At 42.0% G+C, this 13,147-nt stretch overlaps 1 protein-coding gene across 1 annotated transcript in view; it reads left to right on the top strand.

The window, feature by feature from the left end:
* Positions 1–1,606: 1,606 nt before the first annotated feature.
* hmcn2 (hemicentin 2) overlaps positions 1,607–13,147 on the top strand; it is a 51,007-nt gene continuing 39,466 nt past the window's right edge. Inside the window, exons 1-3 of the mRNA XM_062998713.1 lie at positions 1,607–1,805; positions 6,887–6,957; positions 12,064–12,222. Coding sequence (XP_062854783.1) covers positions 1,607–1,805; positions 6,887–6,957; positions 12,064–12,222 — 429 coding nt within the window. The remainder of the gene's footprint in view (positions 1,806–6,886; positions 6,958–12,063; positions 12,223–13,147) is intronic.

Here is a 13,147-nt window from a genome sequence, read left to right as displayed (position 1 = left end):
TGTCCCTTATCATCATATTATTATTATTATTATTGTTATAATAATAACAGTAATAATAATAATAACATTTCTTATTATTATACTCATATTATTCTATTTTTATTTGTACTGTATTTTAATTATTATTATTAATAATGCTGTTATTATTATTATATTTCTATTATAATATTATTGTTGTTGTTGCTGATATTATTACTATTATTATTATTATATTAGGCGGTTAGGGTTGCACTTATAAAAAATATAACGGGTTTTACCCCGTCATAGGAACATGATCAAAATAAAAAACAAACCAGCAGAATCTCACAATCACATTTATGCTGTCCGTTTTACTTCAAATAAATACTCATAAATGAACATAAAAAAAATCACAATATTTCATAATGCTTTGCTACCGTTGCAAAATGAAAGCCAACCGTAAGCAGCAGAACCGCGACCCAGATCAGTCACACAGCAACAGAAAATCATAAGCCCTTATGTGCTTACCTGATCCATATCCATGTGTTGTTCCATTAGGGATATAATCCAGCCCGACTCTAAAGCTCAGCGGGATCAAACAGCCTAACAGGTTTAATGTCGAGTTTTTATTATTGTTTTCTTTTCTTTTTTTTTTACTCAGTAACGGATGTTATTTAAAATGTAGTGAATTACAATTCTTAATACAACACATACTTAAGTAAAAGTAAAATTACAGGTTGGAAAATCTACTTTAAAAAGTACAAGTACACAAAAAAACTCCTCAATTACAGTAACGCCAGTAAATGTCATTCCTTACTTTCCACCTCTGTATAAAAGTAAATAAGGGTGAGATTCACAGTGGGTCTGGTTGTGAGGGCAGGAACACCAGGGCACCACACGGCCTCAGTCACCCCCTCCAACCCCGTCAATTTATTTATTTTATTCATTTATTTACTCTGATTTTCACTCCATCACGAGTTCATCACTACATGAATCCAGCGGCAGAACAGAATCAGTTCAGATCTCTGAGCTCCCACCGATACACTCGTTCAGCATTTACATTACATTTACATTTTCAGCATTTAGCAGACGCTCTTATCCAGAGCGACTTACAGAAGTGCTTCTATAGTGAACATTTCATTTCTCAAGTTTAGGTAAACAACAGTCGAAGAACACAAATCTGCTAAAACCTGTTAGAACCAAAGTGCCTTTTTTTTTTTTTTTTTTTTGGAAATGGAAAAGAATGGAACAAAATGTTAGTAAATAAGTACAAGTCAGCCTAAGTGTTTAGTAAAAAGGTGGGTTTTTAATCGTTTTTTAAAGACAGCAAGAGACTCAGACTTCAGCACAAACACTCCTCCTAATAGCACACACACACACACACACACACACACAGGGAGTGGGTTCAGGTTTCATTTCACCCCCCCCCAAAACACACACACACACACACACACACACTTACTCACTCAGGACTGGAACTGGATGTGTGTGGACGTCGGTGGTCTGATTACTGGATCAGTACATCACTCAGCAGTGAGTGTGTAGGTTTGCTGTAGGTTTAATTCAGATTTGAAGTTCCTGGCTCCTGATGGAGTTCCTGATGAAGTTCTGGATAAAGTTCCTCTCTGTTTGGTTGGTGCTGGTCTGGATGAGTCCGGTTTCTGCTGAGTTGAACCCGGAGCTGGAGCTCAGCGGATCTTCTCTCACCTTCGTGTTTGACGTCACGGGATCCATGTATGACGACCTGCAGCAGGTGATGGACGGAGCGTCACGGATCCTCTACAGCACCCTGAACCGGGCAGACAGACCCGTCAGGAACTTCGTCCTGGTGCCCTTCCACGACCCAGGTACTGACTAATATAATCATCACATCTGGAATTAACACATATGTCATTAACACAACTTGCATTCAGACACAAGAACTTGAGTGACACTCGGCACTGATGAATCAAAAGACCAGACTCACAGTCGACATTCTGATTCACACCAAACTTCAGTGGGACTGACGTCATGATCACTGGAGTTCCTCTTGTGTCTGATAACATTTAATAATAAAAAACTTAAAGCATCTTTATTTACTTTAAATAAAATTATTACTTTTATATTGTCAACATATTTTCTTTACAGACTTTGTGTTTAATTTGGGATCAAAGTTATTTTCGTGTTTTTCTTTTTCTGTGATTGATGTAGGAAGCCGAACTTCTCTTATAATTTTATTTCTGATAAAAAGTTTAAGTTTTTCTTTTTGTTTAATTTGATCAGAAATTAAAAGAACATTTTCTTCAACTTTTAAAGAACATTTAAAGAGCATTTTTTCATAGAGCTGATGTTGTGCTGACAGTAAAGGGTATTCCCTAAGATGTTAGTACAGAATGACAGTTTATGCTGTAATTTCTATTCACTGAATCTAAGAAACCCAAAACATCAGAAACAAAACCACATTAACACTCCAGCGGTTCTCCTGATCCCTCAAACTCAAGTTCATTTAGAAGAGAACGTGTATCCAGTGCTGTAGAGTCCAGTGGTGATGTGATTTACACCGATCATCTGTGATATTTGACTACAGAAACCTGATCCTTGATGCTCCAGATGAAGACACGTTTATGGATTTTCGCTGATGAGAAGCTCATGTTGTGCCAATGAGGGTAATTACCCCTATCCCCCCCCCCCCCCCCATCACCCCCCGGATCTCACTTCCTCAGAGACCCAGAACCATAAAAGCAGAGAGAATCAGAGCAGTCGAGGTGTGAGAACCTCCAGACGGCCTGAGAGGAGCGCCTACAACCTGATTTATTCATAATAACCCATAATTACATTCTTACATTATAAAATCTTAAAATCTTTTTTTTTTTTTTTTTTCTCCGAATTTTCTCCCCAATTTTTCTCGCTTCCAATCTGTCTTCCGCTGTTAACAGGCACAACAGACCTGCATCCAAGGAGAGCACGCCGCTGCCCCACGCCTTCTTTACACGTGTACAGCCCTCCTCTTCTCGTCCGTGCATTCTGCACGGGCGTCTCTTCTGCAAATCAGGGTCCTTACACAGCGCATGAAGACCCACCCACCCACCCACCCACCCACCCACATATAGTCCGGTCCCCCACCCTGCAGGCACTGCCAATTATGCCCGCCAGATGGCGCTTAGCCGACCGGTGGCAACACCGAGCCTCGAACCGGGAGGTTCAGAAACTCGGTGCTGGTGCGTCAGCGGAATATCCCGCTGCGCCACCTGGGCGCATCTTTAAATCTTTTAATCCTTCAGTTCAGTTTTCTGTGTGTTTGTGATAATAAAGAAATATTATTTTAGTTTTTATTTACAGGTATAAAGTTAAAGAGCTGCTGATTATTTTAGTTATTAATAAGTTAATAAGTTAATAAAATGATAAAATACGAGGGATCTGGACGAGCGTTTCGTTCCTCAGACGGCGAGAGGATTTCACATCAAACATTATATTTACACTGTTTCATGTTTTTATTAGTGCAGATCAGTGGACGTGAGCAGAACTAAAAGCTTCAGTATTAACTAGAGAGTGCATTTCCGGAGAAAATGCGAGTGTGATTGCCGTGTGGCGGTCGGCAGGCATGCGCGCGTATCCAAACGCTGTCTCTAAGTTGGGAGCGTCATCGACGGGCCGGACCATTCAGAGTTGGAACGGCGTCGATATCTGGAAATGTAATAAACGGGCGTGGTGGGCGGCCGGGTGTGCCCATCCAAAAATTACATCCATGTCCCGGTGTCATCAGTGGGCCAAACGATTAAGAGTTGGAACGGCGTTGATATCTCAACATTGAAAAAAAGGGCGTGGCAGGCGGGCGGGTGTGCGTATCCAAAAATTGCATCCATGTCCCGGTGTCATCGACGGGCCGGATGATTTAGAGTTGGAACGGCGTTGATATTTTAAAAAATATATAAAACGGGCGTGGCAGGTGGGCGGGGCTGCGTATCACTATGCTGTATCCAAGTCGGGGTGTCATCAGTGGGCTAAACAATTTAGAGTTGGAACGGTTTTGATATCTCGAAATATTAAAAAACGGGCGTGGCAGGCGGGCGGGGCTGCGTATGTCCATGCTGTATCACTTGGATCACTTGGGGTGTCATTAACTGGCTGGATGATTTACAGTTGGAACGGCGTTGATATCTCGAAATTTCCAAGAAATGAAGTGAAGTGAATGGGACAAAAAAAAGGGTGTGGCGGGCGAACGGGAGGGTGGATCCAAAAGCTGTGAACAAGCATTGTTGTAATTTTATGGGCCGGACGATTTAGAGTTGGAACGGTATCGATATCTCGAAAATTGTAGAAAAAAAAGCCAGAAAGATTGGCCAAAACGGGTAAAAAACGGGCGTGGCGGGCGAACGGGCGGGCGGATCCTAAAGCTTTCTTCAAGAAGTGATGGCAATAATGGGACGGACGACTTAGAGTTGGAACGGCGTCAATATCTCAAAATTTTTTCGAAAATGAATGGAAGTCTATGGGACCAAAAAACGCTACAAAAACGGGCGTGGCGGGCGAACGGGCGGGCGGATCGAAAACCTGTATACAAGCAGTCCATTCCCGTATGGGCCGGACGATTTGGCGCTGGAACGGGGTCAATATCTCGAAAACTGCGGACGAAGAAAGCCGGACAAAAAACGGGCAGAATAATAATAACTAGAGAGTGCATTTCCGGAGAAAATGCAAGTGTGATTGCCGTGTGCCGGTCGGCGGGCGTGCGCTCATATCCAAACGCTGTATGTAATTCAGGAGCGTCATCGATGGGCCGGACGATTTAGAGTTGGAAGGGCGTCGATATCTCGAACTTTCAAAAAATGAATAAAAGTGAATGGAGCCGAAAAACGGGCGTGGCAGGTGGGTGTGGGTTCGAATCCCCATGCTGTATCTGAGTCGGGGTTACATCAGTGGGCTTTACGATTTAGAGTTGAAACGGCGTCGATATCTCGAACTTTAAAAAAATTAATGTAAGTGAATGGAGCCGAAAAACGGGCGTGGCAGGTGGGCGTGGGTTCGAATCCCCATGCTGTATCTTACTGGGGGTTACATCAATGGGCTTTGCCATTTTGAGTTGGAACGGCGTTGATATCTCAAACATTCAAATAATGAATGGAAGTGAATAGAGCCGAAAAATGGGCGTGGCAGGTGGGCATAGGTTCGAATCCCCATGCTGTATCTGAGTCGGGGTTACATCAGTGGGCTTTACAATTTAGAGTTGGAACGGCGTTGATATCTCAAACTTTCAAAAAATGAATGGAAGTGAATGGAGCCGAAAAATGGGCGTGGCAGTTGGGCATAGGTTCGAATCCCCATGCTGTATCTGAGTCGGGGTTACATCAGTGGGCTTTACGATTTAGAGTTTGAACGGTGTCGATATCTAAAACTGTCAAAAAATGAATGGAAGTGAATGGGGCTAAAAAACGGGCGTGGCAGGTGGGCGTGGGTTCGAATCCCCATGCTGTACCTGAGTCGGGGTTACATCAGTGGGCTTTATGATTTAGAGTTGGAACGGCGTTGATATCTCGAACTTTCAAAAAATGAATGGAAGTGAATGGGGCCGAAAAACGGGCGTGGCAGGTGGGCGTGGGTTCGAATCCCCATGCTGTATCTAAGTCGGGGTTACATCAATGGGCTTTGCCATTTTGAGTTGGAACGGCGTTGATATCTCAAACATTCAAATAATGAATGGAAGTGAATAGAGCCGAAAAATGGGCGTGGCAGGTGGGCATAGGTTCGAATCCCCATGCTGTATCTGAGTCGGGGTTACATCAGTGGGCTTTACAATTTAGAGTTGGAACGGCGTTGATATCTCAAACTTTCAAAAAATGAATGGAAGTGAATGGAGCCGAAAAATGGGCGTGGCAGTTGGGCATAGGTTCGAATCCCCATGCTGTATCTGAGTCGGGGTTACATCAGTGGGCTTTACGATTTAGAGTTTGAACGGTGTCGATATCTAAAACTGTCAAAAAATGAATGGAAGTGAATGGGGCTAAAAAACGGGCGTGGCAGGTGGGCGTGGGTTCGAATCCCCATGCTGTATCTAAGTCGGGGTTACATCAGTGGGTTTTACGATTTAGAGTTGGAACGGCGTTGATATCTCGAACTTTCAAAAAATGAATGTAAGTGAATGGAGCCGAAAAACGGGCGTGGCAGGTGGGCGTGGGTTCGAATCCCCATGCTGTATCTAAGTCGGGGTTACATCAGTGAGCTTTACGATATAGAGTTGGAATGGCGTTGATATCTCGAACTTTTAAAAAATGAATGGAAGTGAATGGGGTTCTTATTGAAGTGAATGGGACAAAAAAACAGGCGTGGCGGGTGAACGGGAGGGTGGATCCAAAAGCTGTAAACAAGCATTGTTGTAATTTACGGGCCGGACGATTTAGAGTTGGAACGGTATCGATATCTCGAAAATTTTACAAAAAAAAGCCAGAAACATTGGCCAAAACCGGTAAAAAACGGGCGTGGCGGGCGAACGGGAGGGCGGATCCTAAAGCTTTCTTCAAGAACTGACGTCAATAACGGGCCGAGAGTTGGAACGGCGTTGATATCTCAATTTTTTGAAAACGAATGAAAGTCTATGGGAAAAAAATTTCGGAAAAATGGGCGTGGCGGGCGAACGGGCGGGCGGATCAAAAACCTGTATACAAGCGATCTATTCCCGTATGGGCCGGACGATTTGGCGTTGGAACGGGGTCGATATCTCGAAAACTGCGGACGAAGAAACGCGGACAAAAACGGGCAGAATAATAATAAAAATAAAAATAATATGACTTACGGATAACAATAGTGTGCTCGCCTTCAGCAATCACACTAATTAAATTATTTAAAATATTTTGAGGGATTAAATACAGATGTTTGAGGATCAGTAACATGTTTTGATGATTATTAGCACCTGACGTCTCACGTCCGTCTCTGAATGTGATTCCGTGTGTTGTAGATATCGGTCCAGTATCGGTCACCACCGACCCCAAACAGTTCCAGCGTGACCTGCAGGAGCTCTTCGTCCAGGTCTGTAGATTCACGTCAGTCTGTGAGGTTTGATGCTTAAACAGGACGTGTGTGTTTGTGTGTGTATAATGTGTGTGTGTATATAATGCGTGTGTATGTGTGTGTAAATTGTGTGTATGGGTGAAAGACGAATAGGGTGTTCCAAGTACCAAAAAAATAAAATGGTTAAATTGTATAATTTTTTCATTTAATATTGTGCACAAATGTGTCACCTATTTAAATATGTATTTTTTTTCTCAGCATTTTGCTTATTTGATCATTTTAGTGTTGTTGACACACAAGGGCACAAAAATTTCATTCAGTGCAACGACTAATTTATGACAAAATACACACACAAGGAACAATCTTAGCCATTTCAAATTTATAAGTTTATAATATCTCTTACAAAAGATTTAAAACCTCAGAAGAAACTGTACTTACTCTGTTTTGAATTTTCTGTGCATTGTTTGTACTCTAATGCGTCTTGGGATTTTGTTTATTTGTATACAAGACATTTTTGCTACACATTCTATTCTATTTGAAACCTAATCAAACTCTGTTTTCTATGAAGCAGGCCTGGATTCTCTTGCATTCACATGAAAAAAATATATAATAATTACTTATTACAGTTATTTTAAGCAAATGTTTTTGTTGCACTTTATGATGATTTTATGTTGCACTGAATGACATACTCCAAATTATCCTGTTACATCAGAATATTCATGACTTCATTTGTTTTTAAGTTCTTTATTGATTAAAGTAGCAGTAGTAGAATGAAAATATGCCACACCAGTGGCAAGTATGTGTTATAATATTACTACATCATGAAAAAAGTAAGGCAATGAAAAACATAGCTAATGAAGCCATCATAACAACTTGTAAGGCACCAGAACAGTGTGGAAGTTTGGAATTTGTGTCATAACACATGAAAAAGTTGCTGCAGTAAATCTAAATTCATTCAGCCGTGAAAACCATTTGAAGTCACATTTTATTTCATGAACTGAACAAATGTTTTCCAGTCTTTTGTTGTTAACCTCGAGGTTCTTGCTGTACATGGCTTTGGTTCTGCGATTATGATTTTGACATCAGACTTAAGGTAGTAAATTTCATCAGGTGGATTTGGCCACACAAAGGAATTTCTGTTTCAATTTTGTAGCATGCAGCTAACTTGCACCTCATCTCCTACAGACAGCAGTACCTGCCCAACGAATGGCAGGTCATCGTACTCGACAATAACAAAATCTCAGGGACCACTTCATCAAAAACATAACTATTAATATTCATTGTAATTACTGCTCTTATTAAGGAAGACTAGAATGGAAAAAAGTGGTTTTAATATTTAAAAATAATTTTAAAACATTATAAAGTCAGTATAACAATGTCATTGTCAATTTAGTGCAACAGTGAAATTCTGTTGCACTGAATGACTGTTGTTGTACTGAATTACAGAAATTTTACTTTAGCACATTTTACAGTTATCCCAGTGGTTAGCAAAAGCTAACATTGACCTTAGCTCAAAGACATTTCTACACATATTCACATTTAAATGTTAATAACCTTGTTTGTTTACAAGATTAACCATAATATTACGTTTTCTGTGTTGTACTGAATGACACTCTTGTTCTTTAATGTACTGTGTCAGTAAAAAGACATTTTTATCAAATAATGTTAAAATGCATTGACCTCGTGTGTGTGCTGAAGGGTCCCCAGGAGTCTTTTGTCGTTATAATTGGTCACATGACTGCAGTAGCTTGATTGCATATTAAAATAAGTCTTTTTATTAACGTTGTACTGAATGACAACTGAAGATTGGGAAAATGGGGACTGAAAGTATCCTGAATATTATTAATATTAAAAAACACATCTGATTGAATATTATTTAATATGTCACACATGACATTTGTACAATTATGCCAAAGCAGTAAGTTTTACTTAAGATTAATTCGTTTTTTCTTAATGTTTTATTACTTAAAGAGGTAGGGGGACCATTGCACTGAATGACATTTTGGGGGTTTCAAGGGTTATTTTTTCAAAAATCATACATTTTCCGTAGAAATTACTTTAGGTTTCAGTAAAGATGTACAAATGGAGTAGATTGAAGGTATATCCACTTATAATAATATAATTGTATATTATTTATCAAGTGGGGACACTAAAAAGTTACGTCTCGTCTTTGACCCGTATATGTGTGTGTGTGTGTATATATATATAATATGTGTGTGTATAATGTGTGTGTATGTGTGTGTAAATTGTGTGTTATTAGTATGGTGTGTAGGGCCTCCTTTTGCGGCCAATACAGCGTCAATTCGTCTTGGAAATGACATATACAAGTCCTGCACAGTGGTCAGAGGGATTTTAAGCCATTCTTCTTGCAGGATAGTGGCCAGGTCACTACGTGATGCTGGTGGAGGAAAACGTTTCCTGACTCGCTTCTCCAAAACACCCCAAAGTGCCTCAATAATATTTAGATCTGGTGACTGTGCAGGCCATGGGAGATGTTCAACTTCACTTTCATGTTTATCAAACCAATCTTTCACCAGTCTTGCTGTGTGTATTGGTGCATTGTCATCCTGATACACGGCACCGCCATTGGATGCACATGGTCCTCCAGAATGGTTCGGTAGTCCTTGGCAGTGACGCGCCCATCTAGCACAAGTATTGGGCCAAGGGAATGCCATGATATGGAAGCCCAAACCATCACTGATCCACCCCCATGCTTCACTCTGGGCATGCAACAGTCTGGGTGGTACGCTTCTTTGGGGCTTCTCCACACCGTAACTCTCCCGGATGTGGGGAAAACAGTAAAGGTGGACTCATCAGAGAACAATACATGTTTCACATTGTCCACAGCCCAAGATTTGCGCTCCTTGCACCATCGAAACCGACGTTTGGCATCGGCACGAGTGACCAAAGGTTTGGCTATAGCAGCCCGGCCGTGTATATTGACCCTGTGGAGCTCCCGACGGACAGTTCTGGTGGAAACAGGAGAGTTGAGGTGCACATTTAATTCTGCCGTGATTTGGGCAGCCGTGGTTTTATGTTTTTTGGATACAATCCGGGTTAGCACCCGAACATCCCTTTCAGACAGCTTCCTCTTGCGTCCACAGTTAATCCTGTTGGATGTGGTTTGTCCTTCTTGGTGGTATGCTAACATTACCCTGGATACCGTGGCTCTTGATACATCACAAAGACTTGCTGTCTTGGTCACAGATGCGCCAGCAAGACGTGCACCAACAATTTGTCCTCTTTTGAACTCTGTTATGTCACCCATAATGTTGTGTGCATTGCAATATTTTGAGCAAAACTGTGCTCTTACCCTGCTAATTGAACCTTCACACTCCGCTCTTACTGGTGCAATGTGCAATTAATGAAGATTGGCCACCAGACTGGTCCAATTTAGCCATGAAACCTCCCACACTAAAATGACAGGTGTTTCAGTTTCATTGTCCAACCCCTGTATATGTATATATATTTTATTATATCTTTTCATGGGACAACACTATAGACATAAAACTTGGATATAACTTAGAGTAGTCAGTGTACAGCTTGTATAGCAGTGTAGATTTACTGTCTTCTGAAAATAACTCAACACACAGCCATTAATGTCTAAATAGCTGCAACATAAGTGAGTACACCCCACAGTGAACATGTCCAAATTGTGCCCAAAGTGTCAATATTTTGTGTGACCACCATTATTATCCAGCACTGCCTTAACCCTCCTGGGCATGGAATTCACCAGAGCTGCACAGGTTGCTACTGGAATCCTCTTCCACTCCTCCATGATGACATCACGGAGCTGGTGGATGTTAGACACCTTGAACTCCTCCACCTTCCACTTGAGGATGCGCCACAGGCGCTCAATTGGGTTTAGTCCATCACCTTTACCTTCAGCTTCCTCAGCAAGGCAGCTGTCATCTTGGAGGTTGTGTTTGGGGTCGTTATCCTGTTGGAAAACTGCCATGAGGCCCAGTTTTCGAAGGGAGGGGATCATGCTCTGTTTCAGAATGTCACAGTACATGTTGGAATTCATGTTTCCCTCAATGAACTGCAGCTCCCCAGTGCCAGCAACACTCATGCAGCCCAAGACCATGATGCTACCACCACCATGCTTGACTGTAGGCAAGATACAGTTGTCATGGTACTTCTCACCAGGGCGCCGCCACACATGCTGGACACCATCTGAGCCAAACAAGTTTATCTTGGTCTCGTCAGACCACAGGGCATTCCAGTAATCCATGTTCTTGGACTGCTTGTCTTCAGCAAACTGTTTGCGGGCTTTCTTGTGCGTCAGCTTCCTTCTGGGATGCCGACCATGCAGACCGAGTCGATGCAGTGTGCGGCGTATGGTCTGAGCACTGACAGGCTGACCTCCCACGTCTTCAACCTCTGCAGCAATGCTGGCAGCACTCATGTGTCTATTTTTTAAAGCCAACCTCTGGATATGACGCCGAACACGTGGACTCGACTTCTTTGGTCGACCCTGGCGAAGCCTGTTCCGAGTGGAACCTGTCCTCGAAAACCGCTGTATGACCTTGGCCACCATGCTGTAGCTCAGTTTCAGGGTGTTAGCAATCTTCTTATAGCCCAGGCCATCTTTGTGGAGAGCAACAATTCTATTTCTCACATCCTTAGAGAGTTCTTTGCCATGAGGTGCCATGTTGAATATCCAGTGGCCAGTATGAGAGAATTGTACCCAAAACACCAAATTTAACAGCCCTGCTCCCCATTTACACCTGGGACCTTGACACACGACACCAGGGAGGGACAACGACACATTTGGGCACAATTTGGACATGTTCACTGTGGGGTGTACTCACTTATGTTGCAGCTATTTAGACATTAATGGCTGTGTGTTGAGTTATTTTCAGAAGACAGTAAATCTACACTGCTATACAAGTTCTACACTGACTACTCTAAGTTATATCCAAGTTTCATGTCTATAGTGTTGTCCCATGAAAAGATATAATGAAATATTTGCAGAAATGTGAGGGGTGTACTCACTTTTGTGATACACTGTATGTATATAATGTGTGTGTATATAATGTGTGTGTATGTGTGTGTAAATTGTGTGTATATGTATATAATGTGTGTGTGTGTATATAATGTGTGTGTGTGTGTGTGCTGTAGGGTGGAGGTGATTGTCCTGAGATGAGTGTTGGAGCGATACACACGGCTCTGGAAGTTTCTTTACCCGGATCGTTTATCTACGTTTTCACCGACGCTCGAGCGAAGGATTACAGACGCAAACAGGAAGTGCTGCAGCTGGTACAACTCCGCCAGCCTCAGGTACTGCACGGCATCATGGGTAATGTATTTAAACATTGCTTTATTTTAAAGAGGTGCAGTGAGCTGGAGCAGGATTTTGGGGTGGAGTGTTCTTAGAGGACTCGGACACATTATTACTGATTTACTCTCATCTAGAATATAAAAGAATAAACGTGAGTTCACAGCTACACCAGGGTCAGGTGACCAATTCCTGCTGTTTCATGTAGCTCAGTCAGCATTATGCACTCTGTGGTCCCGGCCAGCACAAGCATTGGTTTAGTTTGGTTTTATTAAATGGACTTATTGTGCAGGTCGGCGTGGCTCCAGCTGGGACTGATGTTCACAGACTCTTAAAACTGGCTGGCATCACCAACTGACTGGCGTCCCAGAGAGCACAGCCAATCAGCTTCCAGTGTCTGGCTAAATCTGGCTCATGGAACCAATAGGGTTTAAATTCCAATCTATGCTAGCAGAAACAGTTTTCTGTTTAACTGCTCTAAGGCTGTTTTATAGCACTCAGAAGCAGTGCCCCCCAACAACCAATAACTAGTAACAATACACTCTCACTCAGTAATGTGTGTGTATGTACTGTATGTGTGTGTGTGTGTGTATGTTTGTGTATGTGTGTGTGTTTGTGTGTCTATGCATGTATGTGTGTATGTGTGTGTATGTGTTTGTGTATATGTGTATGTGTGTGTGTATGTATGTGTATGTGTGTATGTATGTGGATGTGTATATGTGTGTGTGTGTGTTTATGTGTGTATGTATGTGTATGTGTGTGTGTATGTGTGTGTGTATTTGTGTGTGTATGTGTGTGTGTGTATGTGTGTGTGTATGTGTGTGTATGTATGTGGATGTGTGTATGTGTGTGTTTTTGTGTGTCTGTGTATGTGTATGTGTGTATGTGTGTGTGTGTGTATGTGTGTGTGTGTGTGTGTTTATGTGT

This window comes from Trichomycterus rosablanca, chromosome 7, assembly GCF_030014385.1.
Source record: "Trichomycterus rosablanca isolate fTriRos1 chromosome 7, fTriRos1.hap1, whole genome shotgun sequence".
Taxonomy (NCBI): Eukaryota; Metazoa; Chordata; class Actinopteri; order Siluriformes; family Trichomycteridae; genus Trichomycterus; species Trichomycterus rosablanca.
Note: the sequence above shows the minus strand (reverse complement) of the source record. Positions and strands in the feature narration are given on the sequence as shown.